General features: G+C 37.7%; 1 protein-coding gene across 1 annotated transcript in view; it reads left to right on the top strand.

Annotated features, from left to right (window-relative positions):
- EEA1 (early endosome antigen 1) overlaps nucleotides 1-24,076 on the top strand; it is a 70,056-nt gene that overhangs the window by 43,700 nt on the left and 2,280 nt on the right. The window contains exons 14-30 of the mRNA XM_014963303.1: nucleotides 850-999; nucleotides 2,040-2,159; nucleotides 2,391-2,594; nucleotides 3,205-3,405; nucleotides 3,748-3,861; nucleotides 5,075-5,230; nucleotides 7,170-7,309; nucleotides 7,927-8,257; nucleotides 9,710-9,811; nucleotides 10,564-10,758; nucleotides 11,568-11,750; nucleotides 17,904-18,089; nucleotides 18,531-18,662; nucleotides 20,491-20,676; nucleotides 20,973-21,211; nucleotides 22,654-22,774; nucleotides 23,116-23,214. Of these exons, the coding sequence (XP_014818789.1) occupies nucleotides 850-999; nucleotides 2,040-2,159; nucleotides 2,391-2,594; nucleotides 3,205-3,405; nucleotides 3,748-3,861; nucleotides 5,075-5,230; nucleotides 7,170-7,309; nucleotides 7,927-8,257; nucleotides 9,710-9,811; nucleotides 10,564-10,758; nucleotides 11,568-11,750; nucleotides 17,904-18,089; nucleotides 18,531-18,662; nucleotides 20,491-20,676; nucleotides 20,973-21,211; nucleotides 22,654-22,774; nucleotides 23,116-23,214 (2,859 nt within the window). The remainder of the gene's footprint in view (nucleotides 1-849; nucleotides 1,000-2,039; nucleotides 2,160-2,390; nucleotides 2,595-3,204; nucleotides 3,406-3,747; nucleotides 3,862-5,074; nucleotides 5,231-7,169; nucleotides 7,310-7,926; nucleotides 8,258-9,709; nucleotides 9,812-10,563; nucleotides 10,759-11,567; nucleotides 11,751-17,903; nucleotides 18,090-18,530; nucleotides 18,663-20,490; nucleotides 20,677-20,972; nucleotides 21,212-22,653; nucleotides 22,775-23,115; nucleotides 23,215-24,076) is intronic.

A 24,076-nucleotide genomic window follows, 5' to 3' on the forward strand; every position in this document is an offset into this window, starting at 1 on the left:
CTGGTTTTCCATTGAGCTGAAAGTTCATTTGTGTACGCTTGGATGTGTTCATATGGAAGTAGGCAGGAGGTAACCCAGGCACTTTCACATAGAAGAACAGGTGATTTTATGGAGAGAGCTTTTTTGTAATGGTGAATAGTAAAAGGCCGTCCTTGCACTTTGAAGATGGTGCAGCTTTTGATGACTGAAAAAATTATGAGGTAGGCTTTGTCCAGCTGGAAGAGCACATCCCTCTAATTACTTTCTGCTGCTGAGAGGTGCTGGACTATAAGTGACCAAAGTTGCTGTGTACCTTGCACTGAAGGTTCATCCATCTCTTCCCTGTAGAGAATGAATGCCATTGATGTAGCCAGGTACAAGCTAAAAATTACACTCCTACTCATCTGGCAGCTCAGAATAGTATATTGTGGGAGCCAGGGGAGCAGGTAAAGGCATGGTGCTTCAGCCACTGGATCAATAGGAGTGAGGATGTGCGCTGTGTGAGATGAGATTGCTGTAAGCATCACTATTTTACATGGTAGTCCTCATGCCTTTGAAGGATTTTGCCCTCTTTGTCTTTCTCTTAAATCTCTGTCACTCATATTGAAGGGCTTCTAGATAAATGAGGACATTTCTGATGTCCCTCCAACCTACTTTTTTTGAATCATGCTTATGCAGCTGGTGCTGTTCTTCAACATGATTTGTGTTTCTGTGGTATATGATGTACATACATGACTTCAGGAGCTCATGTAGTTGTTTTATGCCGGGTTATGAAAATTTAGGGTAAACATTGCATAAATAGAGTCTAAAATCAGCACCGTTGACTGAAGAATGACTAAAAAAATTGATTATTTTTTTTTTTTTTTGCAGTTGCACAGTAAACTGCTAGAAACAGAGCGCCAGCTAGGGGAAGCACATGGGCGGCTGAAGGAACAGAGGCAGCTGTCTAGTGAGAAACTGATGGACAAAGAGCAGCAGGTGGCTGATCTGCAATTAAAACTTTCTCGTGCTGAAGAGCAGGTAGGGGCTTTTCTGGAGACTCTGGTTTGTTCTGGTTCTGCTAGTAGCCTGTATATACAGTTGCGGTGATGTTGCAGTTTATAGAGTTTGTCCTTATGGTAATTTCATTTGACTAATACTGTTAAAGTATTACGTTAAAATTGTCAAAATGTGCCTAATCCTACTTGGATTACAGATTTTTGTAAGGCTAAATGCTTGTTGGATGCATGTATGTTCATGGTGCTTTACAGATTAATAAAAGATGTGCTTTTTTGCATTTATGAACTTTGTCAAGGATCTTATGAAAAAAAGACCTAGGAGCACCTAAGCCCATACGGGTAAAGTTTTGTGTGTAGGTATTTTTGTGACATAAAACTTTACGTGAAATGAAAGTGAACATGGCACAGCATGTCATTGATATTTAATAACCTGCGTGGGGTGGATGGGCAGAAAACACTTGTTTTATTAATTTTTATTTTTTTTAATGAGCATCTTGTATATGTTGCTGATTTTCTGCTGCCTGTATGGGGATTGGCCAAATATATGAGTGGTATGTTGTCAAAGCTTTAAAGCTTCTCTGTAGCTAATTTGCAAAGCCTTGACCAGTATAGAAGTGGAGAGATTGCTAAACTGAAGTTGCTACTAAAACCGCTAATAATAATGATGGTAATAATAATAATAATAATGATCTTAATAATAATAATAATGTTGTTTTACAGGTATCTATATTGTCAGTCATGTTACACTTTAACAACATTTGGAAAAGACATACTAAAAATCTCTTATGTTTTAGATTTTGAGAGCTAAAATACATACATGTCTGATAGTTGTTTTATATTTCTCACTTGTGATGTAGAATCTCACGTATTAATAGTAACGAATGCTTTGGTTAGATTTTGAGTCCTTAACTAGCATTACATACGTTTTATTTTTATACCAGTTTTCAAATACTTATGTTTAGACTAAAATCTTTTGGCATTAGGATGAATGTAGAGCACTATTAGCATACTGAATGGTGCTTGTTCACTCATTAGTCTGGTTTGTTTGTTTTCTTTTTTCAGCTAAAGGAAAAAGCAGTAAATTCTACAGAATTGCAGCATCAATTAGATAAGGCAAAACAGCAGCACCAGGAACAGCAGACACTTCAGCAAAATACTACAGCAAAACTACGAGAAGCCCAGGTAACATAGTTATATATCCTCATATGAAAGTGTATTTCAGGATGTCCTTATTTTAAATATTTTTTTCTCTGTAAAAGTGACTTGCATGACTTGTACTAATTTCAATAAATTAACTTGTAAATCTAGAACAGAATATACGGAAAGTGTGTAATAAATTTATCCAACATTTTATGCATTAGGAATAACTTCTAAGGTCCTTATAATTAAGGAAGCTATTATGCAATTTTCTAGAATGATTTGGAGCAAGTACTACGACAAATTGGAGATAAGGACCAAAAAATTCAAAATCTTGAGGCATTGCTTCAAAAAAGCAAGGAAAACATCTCTCTGCTAGAAAAGGAAAGAGAGGACCTCTATGCAAAAATTCAAGCTGGTGAAGGAGAAACTGCAGTTCTTAACCAGCTGCAAGAGAAAAACCATGCATTGCAACTACAGGTAGGAACTCAGAGACTTGTTTCTTTTCTTTCATTTTCATTATTGAATCTTACTTCTTTTTTTCTATTTCATCGGGTATGATGCTAATCTTTCTTGTACTTTGCTGTTTCTTTGATAATTAATTTAAAGATCTTACTGTAAATTTCACAGGACTTATGTTTTGGTGACTTCCTTGCTATCAGCATAAGGGAAGGAATTCCTAGATGTTTCTTTCCTTTGTACATATGCCAGTATTATCTGCTTACAAATAATCTTTCAGTATGTCTACATGTTTGTTTCTCTAATTTTAAAAAGAGGTTTAATTCCTGCTTTCAACACCAAAATTCAGTTTGGCCTGCATCTGTTGTCACCTTAGAATTTTGTACTTGTTACGTTAAGACCAAAATGATGATCACCTTTTGCTTCCATTTTCAGCTGGTAACCTAATTAAACTCTAGCGTTGTGTACAATATAGCTTTACTGTAATAATTCAGAAAAAGAAATGTGATAGTGTTGAATCTCCGGAGCCATGATGAGGCACGCTAAAATTCAGAAGATTTATGACTTCTTGGACAGGCTGTTCCAGCCTTCTCTTCTACTTACTTCCTTTTTTTTTGTTTTCCCACTGCAGGTAACCCAGCTGACAGAAAAGCTAAAGAATCAATCAGAAAGTCATAAACAAGCCCAAGAGAATTTGCACGAGCAAGTGCAGGAGCAAAAGGCACATCTAAGAGCTGCTCAGGACCGTGTGCTTTCCCTGGAAGCAAATATTACTGAACTAACCAGCCAGCTAAATGAAAGTAAAGAGAAAGTATCACAACTTGATGTGCAGGTAATGGAACTCTGTGCTGTTTGGTGATGATAAATCCTGCGTGTGATTTCTGTATTCTCTCCAGAGAACATACAAAGCAATTTGGGAAAAATTGCATGTATTTTACTAACAGACGAATGAGGTAGCATAAGGCAGATAAAATTGAAGAAAATGTAAGTGGATTCAGAATAACAATGGATGGCAAGTGGTGGGTTTTTGTTGTTGTTTTTGTCTATATTTGTTTTGTTGTTTTGTGTTTTTTTTAAATTATTTTTATTATCAAACTTACTGGTGCGTATAAAAAAAACTTAAAATGAGCTACGGTAAAATAAGTATTTTAGTGAAATACAACTTGTCTTTCAGGTAAAAGCAAAGACTGAATTGCTACTTTCAGCAGAAGCATCGAAAGCTGCTCAGAGAGCAGATCTTCAAAATCATCTGGACACTGCCCAGCATGCACTGCAAGATAAGCAACAGGTTAAAGCAACATATAAGCATCAAGTTCCTATGTTACCTAAAAAACTACTCAAAACCCTGAGAATAGTCTGTCTACAAACTAAATAAATATACAAATATACTTTTGGAAATAATAATATAGGATATTTTAACGATGTGATACATATTCAGTTCTTTTTGCTGTAATTTGGACCACATATATTTTGCAGCGTAAGGAATTCACTTGGAATCCACTCTTTGCTGTAGGATTATGGTTCAGAATATAAAATGTCCTATTGGGGTATAATTCATTTCTCACTGTATGCTACGAAGAAAAGATTGTAGAATGCACTGGGTACAAGGAAAACTCTTAACTCTTATTGCAGATTCAGATAAATTCAGAATCAGATACCTGTATAGAAAAATAATTATCTCTGTGCCAAGTGACACAAAAGACCCAAAAGACTCTTGTTAAAATTGTGTGTTTTAATGTGTGTTAATCTTTGTGAAGGATTCCACCAGCTGCTGAATCAAATACTTGCATTGTTAGAATCAGTGCTGTTGTGCTCTTCGTGGAAACATCCAGCAGGTGCTTATGTAGCACCATTTTTAGTGTGAGAATGTAATTAATTGCTATAAACAGAAGACCTCTTTTTCCAACTATTAAATAAGTAATTAATAATCAAATAAATCAGATTGGTTAAAGAGCAGTAAGCTTTGATGTAGCTGTCATCGTAGTGGTTAGTAGGTGAATGCATTCACCTAGTCTCTCACGGAAATGACATTGTTTTGTGTTGAACCAAATGGTTTGAAATCATCTCTGGTATGTGGGGAAATGACTGTTTCCATGGCATTGACTTTCCTCTTTGGTGGTGCTTGATTTCATGAAGACAGCAAAAATTTTCTCTAAGGTTTTCTAGTGTTACTTTCTAGTTACTATTGTACTAACGGCAGAATGTAGTGCCTTTATTACCTACAATTCCTCTTTCATTTGTAAGTTAAAACGCCTTTGTTAAGATTTAGCCCACAGCCTGTGAAGTTTGAGAGGAATATTGAGGCTTTAAAAGAAATTTTGTCAGCTTAACAAAGAGAATTTGTGCATGTGTTTGTGTTTCTGCTCTCAATTTCCTGCCCCTCAGAATAAAAATGAAACATTATTTTCCTTTTTAATGTGAACACATTAGATCATTTAAAGCATATGTGACATTAGTAATTTTTAAAAACTAACAATCCTTGTACTTTTATTTTACCTCAGGAGTTAAATAAGGTCAGCGTTCAGTTGGATCAGGTTACGGCTAAGCTGAATGACAAGCAGGAATATTGTGCTCAGCTGGAAGGCAATCTTAAGGAGTACAAAGAGAAACGTCTTCATTTGGAACAGAAAACTGAAGAGCTAGAGGGACAGCTTAAGGTTTGTATTGAACACAGTATCTGAGCTTACAGAGACTGATAGTCTTCTCTGTTTGGTAGTACGTGATAAAACCTGTGCTCAAATTGTGGGGGAAGGATTATGTCAGTACCACTTTTGTATGTTTTCTTTTTCACTAGTGTTTCCCGATCCACTCTTTAACCCTATTCTCCTCTTCTTCTGTGCTAGCATATCAGACTAAGACGACAGCCTTAGGACATTGCCACTATACTGTCATTTTTCTGAATGTGGGCTTCTACAAATTGCTGTGCTACCTGCTAAGTGTTATAAGAGGGAAAATGAATACTTTTTGAAATTAGAGTCTTCAACCTTGTACACCTTGCAAGTGGTAGCAGGGAATATGTGTTACTTTGGTTAGCCCAAATTAACACTACCTGTCTGGTTTAATTTATTTCAAAAGCCTTTAATTAGGTTTCTACAAGGTTTTTTTTATCAAGTTTTTTCTGTCAATGTTTTTCCTCTAACTTGATCATGAGTTTTGCATTCTATTTCTAGAATTAGTTTTTCTCTTAAATTATATATAATTCTAGTAGAAGGTTTGCAGAACCTTTTGGTGTTTTGAGATATTAATATTTTCATTTAAGGATATGGATGCTTGATAGCTTTTTAATTTGGGCTTTAACCTTTGTTCAGTATTTGTTGAGCATTCTTTGCTTAATGAAGATTCACAATACTTAAAACCATATGATACAGGGACCTTAGGAGCAGTGTGGAATTGATTTTGCAGTGTTGCCTATTTTGAGGGAGATCAGCAGTCTTTATGCTCAAGACCGAGTGGGGTGTTTTTCCTAGTTTATGTGCTCTATAGAGAGAAGGAAGGGTGCTTTCCCTGTATGAAATTTTAAATCCAATGTTATTGAAAAATAAAACAGCCATACATTTGCATTATTTGCATCATTATTTTGTGCTTCCATCTCTGTTTTCTTTTGCACGCTGTTTTTTTCTGCCCACTTTCATTTGTGTTTTTGTTTTTTATATTTTTTTCAAGTTTCACAAGTAACCAACAGATCCAAATGCTTGGGAGGAATATAGTGCTCACTTGCACAAGATTTTACAAGGTTCCTGGTAATTGAAGTGTGAAAAATGAGCAGGGTTGTTGATGCTGTCATCAGAAATGCAATTCTGTGTAAAATCTTGGTGTCATCACCATTCTTTGGGATTATTCCAGTTGAATGCGTGGTATCTAAAAAAAAAATAAAGAATTAAAAAATAGAAACAAAAAAGCCCTCAGGAATTTTCTCGGAGAAACCTATCTATTTTGTTTCATGGTCACTGCACGAAAGTAGAAGTGCCTGTAAAACAGCCAGTGTGTTGAAGAGCCTGAGCAGTGCCTGTGTGCTGAAGACTTCTGTGTTCTTTATACTCCATGTCAATGAACAAGTACCTTCTGAAAACAAAACAAGAAAAACCTCTTCCAGACGAGTGTAGGATTTCTTTACAGCTGTAGTTGGCGCCTTTGTTTTTGTTATAAAGAATGGCAGAGTTCCTGGGATATGTAGATCAACAGTCATTTGAAACTGCTGAAACTCCTCGGTGGTGGCTGAGAACCTGGCCCCAAAGCTGAGCACTGTGTATGACCTTTTTTTGTATAGGTGCTTTGTATGGGCTTTAAAAAAATTTCTACTTTTTATTTATTACTTTGGAGTAACAAGGCTGCTTGACATTCAAAGATGATTTCAGAGTGTTTTATCAAAATGGTTCACTTCTAGGGGAACAAGAGATTTTCAGGAACTAAATTATGAGAGATAAATAGCAAACTAATGAAATAGGTAGACCATGTGTGAGAGTTGTGACTGCTTTCTACAGTAAAGAATTTCTGCAGTAAATGCTACTCACAGACTAGATGACTTCTGCTTTTTATTGCTGTTTTTATTTTTTGGCTGTGTTCTGATGGCTCTAACTTTTCATTTTTCTGTCTCAGAAACTTGAAGCTGACATCGTTGATGCTAAAGCAAGCAAAGAACAAGCTCTTCAGGAGTTACAGCAGCAGCGACAGCAATATACAGAATTAGACCTCCGAACAGCAGAACTGAGTAAACAGCTTGAAGCGGCGAGAGAAGCGTATGCATTTCCTGTGTTATAGCACTTTTCAGTCAGACGTAAAGCTTGAGTGGTTTGGACTAGAGTTCAAATTTTGTTCTTCTGTCCTGTGATTTCTTAAAATCAAAGATAAAAGCAGTGTATTCCCTCTGCTATGAAAACGGAGTTATATCCTACCTGTTTTCTTCCCTCTATGCCACGCGGACCCCATCTGCCACATTGTCTCATGTGAATCACTAACTGCTGTGATTCAATAGACCTCTTCAGTTTATTCGCTCTGCTTTTTGTCAGCTAAATATCTGAAGAGTTTGATGTACCAAGGTCCATTTTAAAATATCCATAGCTCTGTAACTTTCAAAGGCTGATTTGCAGTTTATGCATATGCAACAAAGGAGTAGTTTCTGCTCATCATGTTTGAGGAAGAAAAATCCATCTCAAAATAGTATTTAGAGTTGCTGGTATGTCTTCATTGGAGAGACAAACCGCCCATGTTCTAGATTAAAACGTTATGATTTGAAGTAGTTCTGCAGTTAATGTATTAAATGAGACATTTAATAATGCAAATTATTCTAATGAACCCATGAAGAAGAAGAAAAAAAAAATCACAACGTACTTTATTTTTCTCTCTTTATTTGCAGGATGTCTAGTGCTAAATTGGATTTACAGAAGAAATCGGAGGCCCTTGAACAAGCAAAGCAGCAAATTTCAAAGCAGGAGGAGGAAAAGGCTAGCCTCAAACAAAACCTTGAGAAATCAAATCAAGATACAAGTAAACAACTCAAGGAACTAGACTGTAAAATGCAAGCAGCAACATCAGAGCTGCAACAAGTGAAATTAGAGAAGGATAATCTATTCAAGGACCTTACAGCTACCAAAGACAAGCTCTCAAAAAGTTCGGAATCCTTCAAAAAAAGAAAGGAAGAATTAGAAAAAGAAATACAAAAAGGAAAAGAAGCTGTGGCAGAAATGGTTAGTAGTTTGTTTCATTAGACATTAAGTATTAAACATTGAGTTTGGTGTATTTCCAAACCAATAAATTACTTTGCCTTCTGACTGAAAACATTATACATACAATGTATGGAAATAGTCGCCTTAAAGAAAGACAAACTGTGATTTTTAGCAGTTCATATGTATGTCCTGTCTTAAATTTTTGGCTGGATGTTCACAGCAGTAAATGTCAGTCATGTCATACAACAGGATACTTTTTTCTTGCTGCGTGCCTTTTATATAGTGAAGAAACTAAATGGAGAAAAGTGGCGAAACAATTTCATGGGAAATGTCCCCCCTTTTAAAAATACATCAGCCTTGTTATAACAAAACAAACCTATAAACCCTTTGCTAAATGCTACCATATTGAAGAAGATATTATTTTTCTGAGACCATTTTAGTTTTCTTTCTGAATCTTTGTATGTAGAAGCTTTCTGTGCACTTGTCTGGATGTGCTGGAAGTCTGTGTACTGTAGGCAGAGTAACACTGTCTGTTGTCTGGGGAGATGCCTAGCTCCAGGTATTATCAAAGTACTAGAATTATTTGAGTGATACTTGAGTTTCAGAAAGGTCTCACAAATGACAGTACGGCGACAAGTGCTTCCCTCTTTTGCTTTGTTGGTAGTATGAATGGGCACAATATGAATACATATTTTATAGATTTCTTTTATACAGTTTTTCTGACTCCTGCCTCAGACATGGTAGGGGTGCTTTCTCATTCCCTTCTTGTCTTACATGTCACCATTTCCCAGAATCCGTTCATAGCTGCTTTTGTTCTGATTTAAAAAAAAAAATAAAAATCTGCTCCTAGTTAAAAATAACTTTTTTCCTTTACTCTTTCACCTTTTTAAGATAAGCCTTTTTGTTTGCTTTACTTAGTTACTGCTGTTTAAATATTTGTTTCTCCTAAAAACTGGAAAGATTTCCTGCCCAATTTAGACTTAAAGATAGGAGTCCAGATTCTGCTTCTAATTCTGTAGTCATTTGGAGGCTCGCCACTGTCTTAAGTGCATAGTATTTGGGCTTAAAATGTAGTTGTATTTGCATACAAGTCCTGCAAATGTACTTACTCGTGAGTTTTAGAACATCAGGAAATTTTGGATCCTGATGAGATTGATAAGCCTACTGCTTCCCACAAGATAGGGAGAAGAGCTGCCAACAGCAGCTTCAAACAGGGACACTGTTCCTAATCAGAAAAAATCTTTGGCACATGTCTGCATGTGTTAGTACAGGGTATCAGCTTTGTTCAGCTTAGATTTACCACTGTTCAAGTTTTGAGGAGTTGTGAGCTGAAAATATGTCTGCAGTTGTCAAGGAAAGCTTTTTCAGTGAAAAGGAAAGGATTATTTGTCAAGGCTTTGTAAATCCTGTAAAAATACCTGGTACTGTGTCTCAGAAGCTCACAGGAATATTTCCTTGTCTTACGTTTTTTAGGAAAAATCTTGCCAAGAGGTAAAACACCAGCTCCAGGTACAAACAGAGACTGTGGCTAAAGAAAGGAATGAATTGAAAAACTCACTGGAAAAAAAAGAGGGGGTAAGCTGTCTGCTTAGTTTCAAAAAATCTAGAAAACAATAATAATAAACGTTTAAAAGATTTGTTTTCACTTTCACTGCCTGGACTGATGAGAGATAAGAGATTGTAGTGCTCTAATTGTAACCTACCTGGGGCACTGAAATAATAAGGTGATACAAGAAAAGTTGCCTGCTATTAATTTTGAATGATGAAAAAAGACTGCAGTTGTTCTAAGGGTAGGAAATTGGGAATAACAGATGATTTTATGTGTTATGGTAGCTCTTAAGATATCCTTGCTGGTGTTGGAGCACCTAGCTCTGAAGCAGAAGGCAGCAGCAATGGCACTGTGGGATGGTCTGGTTCTCTATGCAAGAAATAACAGTATCATACTCAGAAACTGATCTGCAGCTCTTGGTAAAAACACGAGAGCGGGCATACTGGATCGCAAGAAAAGGGACAGTCGGGTATCTAGTCTCTGGCAGAGGAAAATAGCAAATGCCTAGAGAGGAGTAAGACAAGCCTTTCAGATTCCTACAATCAGGGGATTCTCCACAACTTCTAGCAGTCCTTTGTGAGTTGATTTCCTGAAGCTAAATCTTCAGTTTTAAGAGCTTTTACCCAGTTTTTTTTCTGTGAAATTATGTGTTTGCTTTCTGTACTCTGTAATTTGTCATCCACACAGTTCAACAGGCGGTTTCACATAGTATAGCATGTGTACAAATAGTGATTTAAATTAAAATTGTATACAGTTATTTAATATTTTTTGAATGTAGATTTCTAAGCAGTTGTCGATAGAACTTGATTCAGCACGAGCCCAAGTGCTGGAAATTCAGGGTCTTCTGAAAGAGAAGGAAAAAAGCGAGCAACATCTCCAGGGAAAGCTGAGAGAGTTAAAGGAGTCTTTTGAGCAGAAGAAAAAACATAGTGAGACACTGCAAGCTGAATTAAAAACTGCCCTTCTAGAAAAGGTAAGGCTGGCCTATCTTACTCCTTTAAGAAAATGAATGTAAATGTCTCTGATAAATGCTGCAGCTTTTATGTCAATATCTTTGTGATAAACAGCTGCTTGCTGTAATCTTGCTGGAAATTGCAAGGTCAGGATGTGGAAACAAGGTCTTGAGATGCTGTTGGAGATCGAAACAACATCATCATCAACAGCAACAATAATGTAAAAAGAACTAGTGATGAAATATGAATTATGTAGGAATTGACTTTTAATAAAGTTATAAAAATGGCTAATGTTTTTATTGTTTTTATTTTGCTTCAGGAACATGCTATGAGGCAAGAGCTGCCATTTTCTTGTAAAGCAATAGAGTTTTCTGAGAGTTGTTTTAGACTGACTCTGTGGTGTTTTGGAACCTCTACGGCAGTTACAAACCAAATCTTCTCTTAATATACTCACAAACCATAATGGATCAAATGTCTTAGAACATTAGGGAATGCTGTGTTTTTTGCCACGCGCTGTTAAATGTCGCTCCAGCTTTGGCTGCCCTATGCTGCATGATCATACTTGTGCTTTAGTCAGTCTGTGGAAACCTTAGGACTTGGAAACATTATTTATACTTTTGCTGTTTGGCCTTAATGTGCTTCACTTAGTCTTTTGACATGAATTAAATTTTGTTGTTAAATTTGTTACTGTAGAATCACAAACATGAGATTACTGAAATGCTATTACATAAGTGGAAAAAATCTCATCTTGCAGTAAAGATGCAGTTTATTGAAACATTTAAGTTCACTGTCTGTAACTTCAATTGAAGCTTCTTGTCCTATGTTTCAGGCAGAACTGGAGAATAAGCTGCAACAGCAGTCTATTTTATCAGCACAGGAGCTTAAAGCAGAGAAAGTCAAGCTAGCAGACTTACAGAAGACCTATGAAAAACATAAGGAAAACATGGAGAAGCTGCAGCTGGATGTTTATGGGAAAGAGTCTGAGCTGCTGGCAACCAGGCAAGACCTTAAGGTACTTACAGTTATTTTAATGTCGTATATGACTTAGTAGATCTCCTTTATATCCATTTTGAAGAACAAGAAACAGTGCAAGAACTGTATAGGAGTAAAAAAGCTCTTCTGCTATATACAGAATTTAGGGCTGTTCAATACTTCCCCTGGGACAAATGACATCCTGAAATTAATTTAAAGCCAAGTGTACTTGCCGGCTTACCTGAACTACTCTTTCATTTGCACGACAGCAGTCTGAGCTGTGTGAGCAAAGTGACAGATGATTAATTTCCATACTCTTTTAAGAGTTAACTTTTCATGTTGCTTTTTCTTGCTATATATTGTAGCTTCCAACTAATCAAAATAGCATAGCTAATTAGGGCAAAGTCTCTGCCAGCATGTGAGTAACAGCTGTCTTCTAGATGATTTAACTAGAATTTTAGTTGTCAGTCTTTTTACATGTCTTTGTCCCTTCCACTTCTTCCTGGCTGATTGTAGACTTTCAGAGATGTCAGACTAATGGAAACAGGAGGTTTAGGAACCTGCCTGGAGTACAGGTGCCTGAATTTGAAGTTTTTGTTATTCCTAAACTGTATTTATCTGATTTGGTATTAGGGTGTAGTGCCTCTAAAGAGATATTGCTGGGAGTTGAGTCAGTCAGTAAATGTGGTTTTTGTCCTTTTTTTCTGCCATCCTCCTTCATGTCAGAGCTAAGACAATTCTCCAGTTAGTCCCATGATGAAATGTGTAGCAGAGACTGTCTGCTGGCAAGATGTGTAGCTTTAGCACTTCTCTGAGTGAATCCCACTCCAACTTTCTCTGTGTCTTCTTTGTGTCTTTGCTTTGCGTTGTTTTATGGAGAAGTTTATGGAAATAGGCACTTCTTGAGGACAAATCATCTGTTTTAGATGTCAGTTTCTGTTTGCTACCTTATGTATAACGGGAGTCATTGGTGACTGCTTAGATTTCAGAGCTCCCTTTCACCTGTCCCAGTGGAGGCCTTTCAGTGCCACCACTGAAATCATTAAAGGTCTTGTGGCCATTTCAGGCAGACATATGTGAGCTGTGGAGCCCTTGCCAAATTCCAGGTTTGGGGTTATTTTAAGTAAAAGGAAAATAGCTCCTTTACATATAGGCCATTGGAGTTTCATTAATCATACTCCTTCCCTGCAGCGTTAGATTACCTGCTGCATTTCCCTGCAGGTTACAGAAGCTTTACTTATCAGTGCTTCTTGGTTGAATCACTGTGTAAAAAATGTGAAGAACTTTGGCGTGATTAACAAGCAAAGGTGGTTTAAACATACTCTTCCTTACAATTAGTTACTATTGCACATGTATCTTTCTAAGTTAATTTCCTGCAGTGCATTTAGTTCAACACTTGGTAATGCAATGACCTGTAAAAGCACTGGATGTGCTCAGTAATTGGGTTTTTTGAGTATAGTTTTCATTTGAGTATTGCTTGTTGCAAAAATAGCTCTGAATAAGTATTATTAAACCAACATGATGACCTCTAGTTCTGGCAAGTATAAAATAGGACAGTAGGTGTCCCACATGCTTTTAAACCTGAATGGGATTGGTAGCGAGGGAGAACATCCATGCAAAAAGGTAAAATAAGGTGATGGCAATGGGAAAACAAGGTTTTCAAGATGAGAAGTCAGGTAACTTGATTTACTGTGTAAGTTTCTGTGGAGCCTAGAGAGCCTGAGGAAGATTGGGGTCCTCAGGATGGAAGTGATGTACCAACTTCAAGGCTGTTTGCTTGATTAAAAAAAAAAGAAAAAAGTAATTAAAACATACATTAATTAGTATTAGTGAGGTCTGCTTGCCACTGCTTTTTTCTGTAAAATGTAGAAGAAGGAAAAGGAGGGGAGACGATGTTTAATCATGGATGTACTGCCTCATTGCAATGTTGACCTGAAGAAGCAGTGATAACTTGTCTTAGAAGACCACAATGGGAAAAGCACATTCAAAAAGCCCCAGCTTGATAGTATCACCCAAGTCAGAAAAACTTTATGTATGGTAGAGGGTTTCACACTCCAATTCAAAGTTAGTTGTCTGGTTTATGCTTTGCCGTAGGTGAATTACTTAATAAAGGTAGATAATTTGAGCCAGAGCTATGGATTTTGATTAAAGTCTGGAACCGAAGCTGATGTGTGGGCTGGGGTTCAGTCTGGCCTTTACTTCCTTAGTAGGCAGTAGTAGAAGATTTTACAGCTTTTATGTAAAGTGAGCTTGGGTGTCTTTCAGTGCAGGATTTTTAGGAGAGAGAGGAACTCCCTGCACGGTTGTGTTGAGTCTGAAGCCCAGCGTTGGACAGGCCGTGTGGTGAGATCTTAGCAATGCTAGGTTTTCTTTAGTTAAAAATACTACAAGGGAAAACTTAAATATTCTCACGTGGTGTAGCACCATGCTGTTGGTGAGGCCAAGGTTTCAGGCGTGGGGATAGATCATAAAAAGCCATATAGTGGACGGGCGACACGAGTAGGGTGATAGGTGTAGTTCCTATAGGTGTAGTTGCTGGGAGGGGATGGCAGGAGTTGGGCTGTTCACAGAGCACCATCTGCTGGCATCTATTTGGAATATCACTGCTGGGATCACTGGCTCATCTCCAGCAGGGAGACTGAGGTGTGAGTGAAAAGTGAAGTTTTGTAGCTGGAGATACATGGAGATGGCATGAGAGAGAGCTTCAGAGTGGGCAGCTGCCCGCTGGAGTGCCATCAGCACAGCTGGATCCTGGTTTCTGGTGCTGTAACAGAAGATCCTGTGTAGTTGTAGACAGATGCAAACTTTGAAGCTGTAAGCCTTGCAGAGGAAAAGTGAGAAGTGCTGTAACAAAATCAGAAGTGAGAGTGTGGTTATAATTTTATGGATACTATTTGCTGCAAATTTACTTTGGTTTAAAAATTCACTGTCTATAACAGTAACTACACTCATACAATTTTGTCTCTCTGACTGGAAAAAGAAATCGGGTAGGATTTGAGTGCTTATAAAAGCTATAGTTTTTGATAAAAAAAGAATATATATAATAAAAAAGACTACCACTGAACATTTTCTGTGTCTATGTACACACACACTTGTATACAAATATATATGTGTGTGTGTATATAATATGTAACCATTTTTTGTACACACAAACACAAATTAGTGGATTTTTTTTTGTGGAAAAGGGGTTTTTTATATAGAAGTGTTAACAAAAATGCAGAACTGTTATTTTTGACTTGATTTTGAGTTAGTGCAAACATACTTCGTGTGAATTCTGATCTCCTGAGCTCTGCCAAGTATCCTTCAGTCTTGGCATTTGTGCTTTTTGCAGTCAGTCCTGGTTTCCTCTGTGTTCTCAAAAGAATGTTTCTTGCCTCCAGTATTGGCATCACTGTCAGGGTATCTTCAGTTGATGTTCTGGGATAATATTCATGCTGCCAAACCTCAGGTCTCTAAGTCAGGAGCCTGGTTGCCTACAGTCAGCCTAACCCTTCTTCTTAGGAAGTGAAGTGAGATGAGGTTAGCGTCTGTGAATAATTTCATGTCCTTGAGGACTGGAATCAGGGAGCGCACAGACTAAACTGCTCGTTTTGTGCATCTCACTTAGGTGGAATGAATCCAGGTCCTAACCATGCAGCTAGGACCAGTTCTGCTGTTGGGACTATTATTTGCACTGCAACAGCCCAAGTTGTAGTGAATCAGACTGTGATATCTTCTTATCTTTTCATTTATTTATTTATTTAAACTCTATACCATCATCCTACCATCTGTAGGTAGGATGTACCTACCAAAGTTAGTGCAGATTGGCATCTTCCATTCTGTACCTTTTCCTTGCACGCTAAAGAGCTATCTCATGACTGAGGGTTTCCTGTTGGGAGAACACCTGTCATATTCTGGGAGCAATGGCAAAGCTGAATGGTAATTAAATAAGGTAAATGGCATTGGGTGTTTTGAGAGGTGATTTTACGTTAAAGATATGAGCTCCTTAACAGTCTCAGTGGAGACTGGGCCAGGAGCAAGAGGATAATAACTGGAATGTTTAACCATGTGTCAGAAGATTTCTGCTCATTCCCGAAGGATGCTGTGAGGCACTTCTGAGCAAAGCAGAAAGAAAGGCATAAATAGATAGAATGCTGATTTACTGTTATAATGATATTCAGTGGTTTCCCAGTTAAGGTAGGTAACATTGTGATTAATCACAGCACAATTAAGAGGCACCTTTGTGATAGTATGCTAAATTGTATGCAAAATTCCAGGTGTTTTATATGACAAACTATTGAATGATAATACAAGATATAATAATAATGATAATAATGTTTGTATATAATATGTTGCAGTGTATCCCCTTATATTTGCATCATCTTAGCCTAGGTATAGACACAATGAGACAACCTGTCCAGTGTAGTAACCTTGAGGGAGGGGGAGGCCGCTGAGAGAGGAATATTCCCTGGGTGAGGTTTTTAATTTGGGTGTCACTATTCACTTCATCAAATTTCATCATTCTGTGCTAACAAATTGGATGTAACCACATTTCTTCTACTGGAAGAAAAGTTGGATAACAGCTGTGGCTTCGTTGTGATTCTTTCTAAGACTGCAGAGACTAATGGTTTTTCCTGGGAAGATGTTACATGATGATGCTACTCTTCCATCTTTTTTCATTGTTTGGAAATATACGGTACTCCAGTGCCCCCAGTGGAGCAGAGAGGAATAATTTTGCTTTCTGAAAGACCCACCCTGCTGAAAGCTTGAAATTGAAAAAGCACCGCCTATTTTGCTTAAAAAAGTTTCTGAATTAACACCGAGTGAAGTGTTAAGCAGTAAACTCTAATAGCTCAGAAAGGAAATAAAATAATTTTTTTGCAAATTAATTTTAAAACTCAGTGTGAGTTTTTTAAGAGCCACTGGGGTTGTTGAAAATCCTGTTGAATCAGCAGTGTTCCATCATTAATGTTTCAACCTAAGTCTGACTATACAGGCAAAATACTTTAGACATTACAAGGGGGGGTTAGGAGGCATCAGAAATAAATTTGTTTTTAAATCAACATGGGAGTGGCTAAAGCGTATGCATAATTAAGTATAGTCAAAGTTGAGCTTATTGTGCCTTTTAAAATCAGTGATCCTCAATAAAAGGTTTGATTAGGATATAAGTAAGAGCTTCAAAAAGAATTTAATTTGTCTTGAAAGAATTTAAATCCTTACTGATGCACTGAAGGTAATAAACTTATTACTAATAACAAATCTCTTTACCTCACATTCTGTATCTTAGCATCAAAAATTTTCATAAAATACCAATATTTTGGAGGAGTGGAGTATGAACTTGGTATTTTTCTTTCTTGTTGGTTCTTTGTGAAAGAACATGCTTCTAAATGGAGCTAGTCCTTGCCTAAGCCGAAGGCTTTAAAAAAATAACGTCCAGAATACTAACTCAAGAAGATCCCTGAAGTTTGACTTTGCTGTGAGCAAATAGTATGACCCCTGAGTGCAAGTTTCATGTTGTTTCCTGGGCTTTTGCGACCTGTTGTAGAGAGATAAATCCAAGTTATTTTTCTAGATAATGGGGAGAGGTGGAGAGAAATTAAAATATAATCTGTAGTAGATTTTGAATGGAAGTTTAAATTTTGTGGTTAAAATGCTGATGCAGTGAGACCGTAAAATGTTTTGTCCCGATATTAGTATTTTTAGGTTGTACCTTTCACTTCAGGATTTTCAAAAATTTTACAGTCGCCCTAGCACTAGCTTCATTAACTCATTGGTGAAAAATACTACTGAATGACTTTTGAAATCTGCACAGGATAGCTTCACTGCCTCTTCAGTTACAGCTGTCTAGAGTTATAGAGCAGCTGATTTCCCCCGAGAATGAAATAAATATATGTGAGCAAATTCAAGTTCATTCTCTTTTCACCAGTCAAACTTTCATTCTCTGCCCTTTTGTATGTTTTCATCGTTTGTGGAAGGATGCAAACTGGAATATGTACAGTAAAGTATTGCTGCTGGAAATGGTAATGGGTTAGTTTCTTTTTGCTTCAGGTAACCTCATAACCTAAAAGTTTTTGTAACTATAGTTTCTCAACATTTGAAGCAAAAGGTTGCATGCTGGATAACGATTTTTCCATATGGAAAATGTTTAAGTGACTGTTGAGTATCTGAACCTCTTATACTGACAGATAATATGCAGAACTGTCTTTGTAATTAGTCCGCAGAAGAGAAACTTGCCCTAGCTCAAGAAGAATTAGTTTCCAGCAGAAATCGAATTGCTAGCAATAATCAGCAGATTCAGGAACTGAAGAAAGCAAAGTCTACACTGGAGCAGGATGCATCAAAGAAGGAGCAGCAGCTGGCTGAGAAGACCAAAATGTTGCAGGATCTTCAGAATGACAGGGTAGGTGCCTCTGTCTTCTGAAATCTTCCTGCGTCCATCCCACACTGGCACCTGTTACTAATTTCTGTTATGTCTCTAAACAAGGGGTATTTTGAGGCCATAGCTCTGTTGTAGTGCACAGCAATGGCAGTTTAACTGAACCTGTGGTGCAAAGACTTTTAACAGACAATTTAAATGATTTGGTTCAAAATAGGCTGTCAGTTTGTTCCAAGTGGCTAGACAGGTGGAAAAATGTTATTAGTTTTAAATCTAAAACTGCAAACATGCTGCTAATTTTTTGCACTACAAACGGTGAACAGAACTATGTGGCAGTTGTTTCCCCTTAATTACAAAACCTCCAACCAGGTTTTGGGCCCCGGATGGTTTTTATTTGGTTGTTGTTTTTTTATTTTGTGAACTTGGAAGAAGTAACTTTTCTAGCACTTTTTGTTTCTCTTCAAGATTTTGAAAGAAAAAGACTTGGCTAATGAAAAATGTAAAACAACAGAGCTCCAGGAAATAAGGAGTAGACTTGAAAAAGAAAGTGCCAAGCTGGGTGAAGAGCTTAGAGCCTGCAAGCAAGAATTTGAGAAGGTATATTGAAACAAATAGAGTCTTCATGTGATTGGTTATCTGTTAAGAAATATGTGCCTACTTAGTAGCTGTTATCTGGAATGGTTTTGCAAAGGTGGTTGCTGTAAATATCAGTATTACAGGTAAGAGGATCAAAGCACAGATTTTGTTGAGGTTCCTGAGGAATGCTGACTTGGTTAGTGATAATCCTGGAGCACCGGTGCCCAGTGTTCTTGGCCAGGTGGACCACTTAACTTGTCTTAGGTTCAGGATGGGTTGTATGTCCTGACTTTTCTTCTGTTCCACTGTAGATTCACTGTGCATACCCTTGCTTGACTATTCTGAAGTGCAGAAAAGATATCCAAAAGTCTCATGAATGTGAAGTTTCCCAGATATTCTAGGCACATCTGGTACTTCTCAAGGATGCGGGGTAGAGTTGAAACTCCCTTGATGTGCTGTGGTTTCTTAAAATGTCTTAAAAAGTCACAGTTGGGGAAGAAACAATATCAGGAGTCTCATAAAAGACTGTCTTCCAAAACCATAACAATCAAATGAGCTCTCTAAAGAGTAAAAGTTTGGAGGCTTTAATTAAATATTTTTTACTCTTCAGTAAAACTATTTCTCTCCACATCCTATGTACTTCATTTTTTAGTCTCTGTAGAAACAAACACTCCTAAAGGGCCATAGTTTGTGTTTTCCATATTCTACTATTAGTAGTTATAGTTGCATCTGTTAAGCATACAGGGTTTAAGTTGCTGCACAATTATGAACAAAGGTACAGTCCCTATACGCTAATAAAAAGAAAGTAATGTGATATCTTATGAGTTTCAGATGTTCTTTTGTTCTCCAGTGTCTAGAAAATACTCTCTTATTTTTAGATAGAAAACTGTACTTTGTTTTTGTTAAGCAATCTATGCCTAGTAGATTTCTAGATTTTCTTGGATTTTGGGGAAACATTATAATAATTCTTGTCATTCCTAAAATCTCTGTTCTAAAGAAGAAACTTTATAAAGATGTATATAAAATGTGTGCACAACAGTGGCAGCTTAATATTTAACTCTCAATCTCCCTACAAACGATCAGACTAAACCAGAAATTGTCTCCTAAAGGCTTATACTCTGTTTCCCATCTCCTACCATGGAATGGATAGATACGCATCTATAGGGAACCCCGCTGTCCTCAGTATATGTCCTCTTGGTGTCTTTGGTTTGGTTTTAATTTGTGAGGTGAATTTTGATTTACTGAAAACTGACAACCCCTATTAGTCTTAATACCTGCATGCTTGGCTACGTAACTTTAAGGAAAATTAGTACTATAAATTTAGCGAACTGTTCTACTAAAGGATTTTTTATGTTTTATTTCAGAAGAACAAGTAAAACTAATATTTAAAACCAAATTTATCATCCTACTTGCTTAAAATGTAGGGTAATTATTTATACATTTAGGACTAATAGAAACAAGCTTTCTTCCATCAATGTTTGGTTTCTACATTGTCATTATGATGCTTTTAACCTCAGTACTGCAACCAGAGAAGAGTGTGAAGTAAATTTTAGAACAGACTCGAGAAAATGGCAATGGACCTACCTTTTCCAAGAACTGTAGAAAATAATCCAACAGACCTTCCTTACTACAAACATACATTAAATTTATTTTGAAAATTGAATGTTGTTCATAATATAAGTTTAAGTTTGATCATGAAAATCACTGATACTTTGTGCTGTAAAATCATACTTTCTTCCAGTGATAAAACTAAAAATTATCTCCTTGGGAAGAATTACAGTGGTTTTGAATTTAAATCATTTATGCTTTCAACATTGCTACTTTAACTTTGAGCTCTGTATCCTAACAGGAGGTGGCAAATCTCAAGGATGCAAAACAGCTGTTGATTCAACAGAAATTAGAGCTGCAGGGCAAAATAGATAAGATGAATTCAGGTCTGGAACAGGAGAAGAAAAACCATCAAGCTGTCAAAGATGAGCTGAAAAAGAGAGAAGAGGAGCTGAAGAAAGAATGTGCTGAAATTGAAGCTAAACTGGTTAGTATGGTAGAGAGTATAAGGCTATTGTTTTGTGAACATGCCTTTGGATTCTTTCAGAGATACAGAGGAAGCAAAGAGTTGACTTCAGGTTCACATTAATTTTTAAATGACAAAGTCAGAAATTTTTGAGGCGTTTAATGGTGTAGGAAAATTCAGTGGGTTGACAGCCCTGTCTAATAGAGGTTGTTGATTAAAAGCAACTAGTACAGTAAGATTCTTTGTCTAAATTAAATGTAGGGAATAGGGAAAGAATACTTGGAAGGTTGTTTTTCATTGTTCCATTGTTTGCTTAGCACACAGAGAAAAAAGAGAAAGAAGAAGAAAACCGGAAGCATGAGGAAAAGGAGACCAAGCTCACCATGCAGGTCACAGCTCTGAATGAAAACCTGGCTACCATGAAGAAAGAGTGGCAGAGCAGTCAGAGGAGGGTGAGTGAGCTGGAGAAGCAGACGGATGATTTACGTGGAGACATTGCCGTCTTGGAAGCAACAGTGCAGAATAATCAGGATGAGAGAAGAGCGTTGCTGGAGAGGTAAGCTGTGGAAGTGAAGTCTGGGAATCGGATAGCCTCGTGCTGAAAACTTGTTTCATTTGATTCAGGATTCTTTGTGCATGCTTTATTTAAATCCCTGTTTGTTCCTAGCGCCTGGGATGTGGGTGCAGTTTCCAGAGTGCCACCTTCTGTTTTCCCTGCCAAAGCACAGCAAGGGGTGTTGAGAACAAACTGTGCACAGGGTGACCATTTTGTAGAAAGTCAGGCAGGCTTATCAGAACCTCACCACTGAAGCCACAGCTCTGTGCTTGTGCTTGAAGATTTATGCCCATCTGTAAAAGCCTTCTGAATCCATTGGGCTCCTCTGAACTTGAAGGTGTGTAGGTTGTGGCTTCTCATCTCATCTGTTGTGTGAACCTTGCAAGGCCTGGCAGAGAGAGCTTCTCTTACCTGAGTTAACTATCCTTCTCCATCACTCTGAGGCTCCCCTGCCTTGACTCAATCAGAGTGGATGCACTATTCACCCACAAGTCTGGAAGGGACTTCTTAGTGCCTCCAATAACATAGCATTTGCTTAGGGACTTCTTGGTATGCCCACTGCTCAGTGTTAGGAGATTGAATTTGTAATTGGGCCAGATAGGCTGAAGTTCACCCAGGAGGCATTTTGTTCCTCCTGAAAACCTACAGTCTTCTTTTCTCCAGTTCTGCTGTTGTTTCTGCAATATATTTAAATCTTAGCTAAGCAGAGCGCCTTTCCTTCAGGCAGCAGGAGCCATGCAAGGCAGCAGGAGTTGCCTGAAAGCAGCGATTACAAGGGTAGAAGAAACACACGTGAGACAGGAGACTTTCTTTGTCCTTATATCCTAACATGTTTGGCGAAGGCAGAATGGAAAACTTTATTCGTGCTGTCAAGCTTGCTGGTTAGGTTGTTGAGCAGAAGACGTTGGGAAAGGATGGGCTCAGTTTAAGGGGGATCCTCTTTCTTTGGCAATCCCTTGACATACTGTGCTGAACTCATCCAGTAGCTGTTTACAGCTTGGCAGAAACCCACCCTTTGAAATTTAGCTTTCAACAGTTAACTAAGTTTCAGCTGATGGGAGGTGGCCTTGCTAAAAGAAAAAGGGTTCTTTTCTGCTCCGTGGTCTGACCTGATCTGCTGCAGCTGGTTTGTGAGAGTGTCCTGTTCCACAGGGGTACTACTTATCGGGGCTTGCTATTGATGGGCTGCATTCAGTACCGTCCCTGGTTCTGGGAGTAACTCCAGGTATTAATAAGCTGCAGATATTTGGAGGGAAAGTCAGATAATCTTAAACTGATTGTTACAACAGAACATTTTTCCAGTCAAGGCATCCAAGAACTCTTCACAGCAAGGATATTTTTGGCTGGATTTTAAGACTTCTCAGTCATGAGAGCCTGCCCCAAAGGGGGTAGTTTACATTGCCTTATATGCTTTGAGCTGACTACTTATTATTTTGCCTCAGGTGTATAAAAAGTGAGGGAGAAATTGAAAAGCTTCAAGCCAAACTTGTAGAAATGAAGAAAAAGCTGGACAACACTACTGCTGCAATGCAGGAACTTGGCCGAGAAAACCAGTCATTACAGGTACAATTTGATTTGAAGCAGCTAAACCTGTTGATTCTCTGTGTGGGAAACTTATTTCAAGTTTCTGTCAGGTTGGTGGTGGGTCACCAATCCAGAGTGATCCAGATGTTACGGTGTGGTTACCAGAGCCATATTGCTGTCTGTGGCTTCTTAAATCTGCTCGTAGTTTTTGAAACTTGGAAGATTTTCTCTCTGAACAAATATAAGCTCTCAGTATCATGGCAGAACTGGTGCTTTTATACCGCACTGGGTAGCGTGTGCACTGAAAATTGAGGAAATTAGTAGGAATTAGACATGCATTTAAAGAAAAAAACCCCTGCTTTTTTATATCTTCTATATAGATCAAACAAACCCAAGCTCTCAACAGGAAATGGGCAGAAGACAATGACGTACAGAATTGTATGGCCTGTGGAAAAGGCTTTTCGGTGACAGTGAGAAGGGTAGGTGTGTTTTGCTGTGTGTCTGTGGGGATTTTCTTTTTCTGTTGTTTTCAAACTCTTAGATGGGATACAAACTTCAGAAAATGGCTGTAATACTCAGGACATCTCAGCATACAGTCATTGCCTGCAATGCCTTAAATATTAAAAATAAAAGTTGTGGGATTACTACATTCATGATTCTTTTGCCATTCTAATAACATCAGTTTACAAACAGTGTTAAAATAGTTCAATCCCCCAAGCAAGCAATCAGAATCACACTGTTGCAGGGGTATTTACAGTGGTCTGAACTGGATTTATAGATGTAAAAGGAATGTACATTTGTTGAAATTAGATCTTTGTGAAAATCTGAGGCATCAACATGGTCTGGTGCTTTGTGACTATTTATTTCTAAATACTCACCAGGCATGAAACAGAAGAAACAGCTGGATGTGTTTTAGGTCTGTAGTCAGAACTTCTCTGTAAAAACAGCTGTGGTCAGCTAAGATGTTAGCATCCCTTAATTGGCTGGGTCTGCCCTTCATCCAGAGATGACCGTCCCTCCAACAAGTGACTGGGCAATGAACTAGATGAGGGATATTGATGAGGTTCATTTTGCAGTGCATTTTGACTTGGTCTTAGGTGGCTCTCCCTGTCCTGCTTTATTTCAGTGATGTTCTTTGGGTAGTCTTTGAACAAAGGCTGTTGGGTCCTTTGATTCAAGGATACTCCTCAATGTAAAAGCAGGTAGTTACATGTAAGAATAATACGTTTTATGTGACCAGAACAAGTTCAAGAGGAGAAATTAAAAAGGAGGGTGAATTTCAACCTGTTCATTTCCAAAACTGATATAGTCTCCCGACACAGTGAAACACTTCTGAATATT

Source organism: Calidris pugnax, unplaced genomic scaffold, assembly GCF_001431845.1.
Source record: "Calidris pugnax isolate Ruff unplaced genomic scaffold, ASM143184v1 scaffold44, whole genome shotgun sequence".
NCBI lineage: Eukaryota > Metazoa > Chordata > Aves > Charadriiformes > Scolopacidae > Calidris > Calidris pugnax.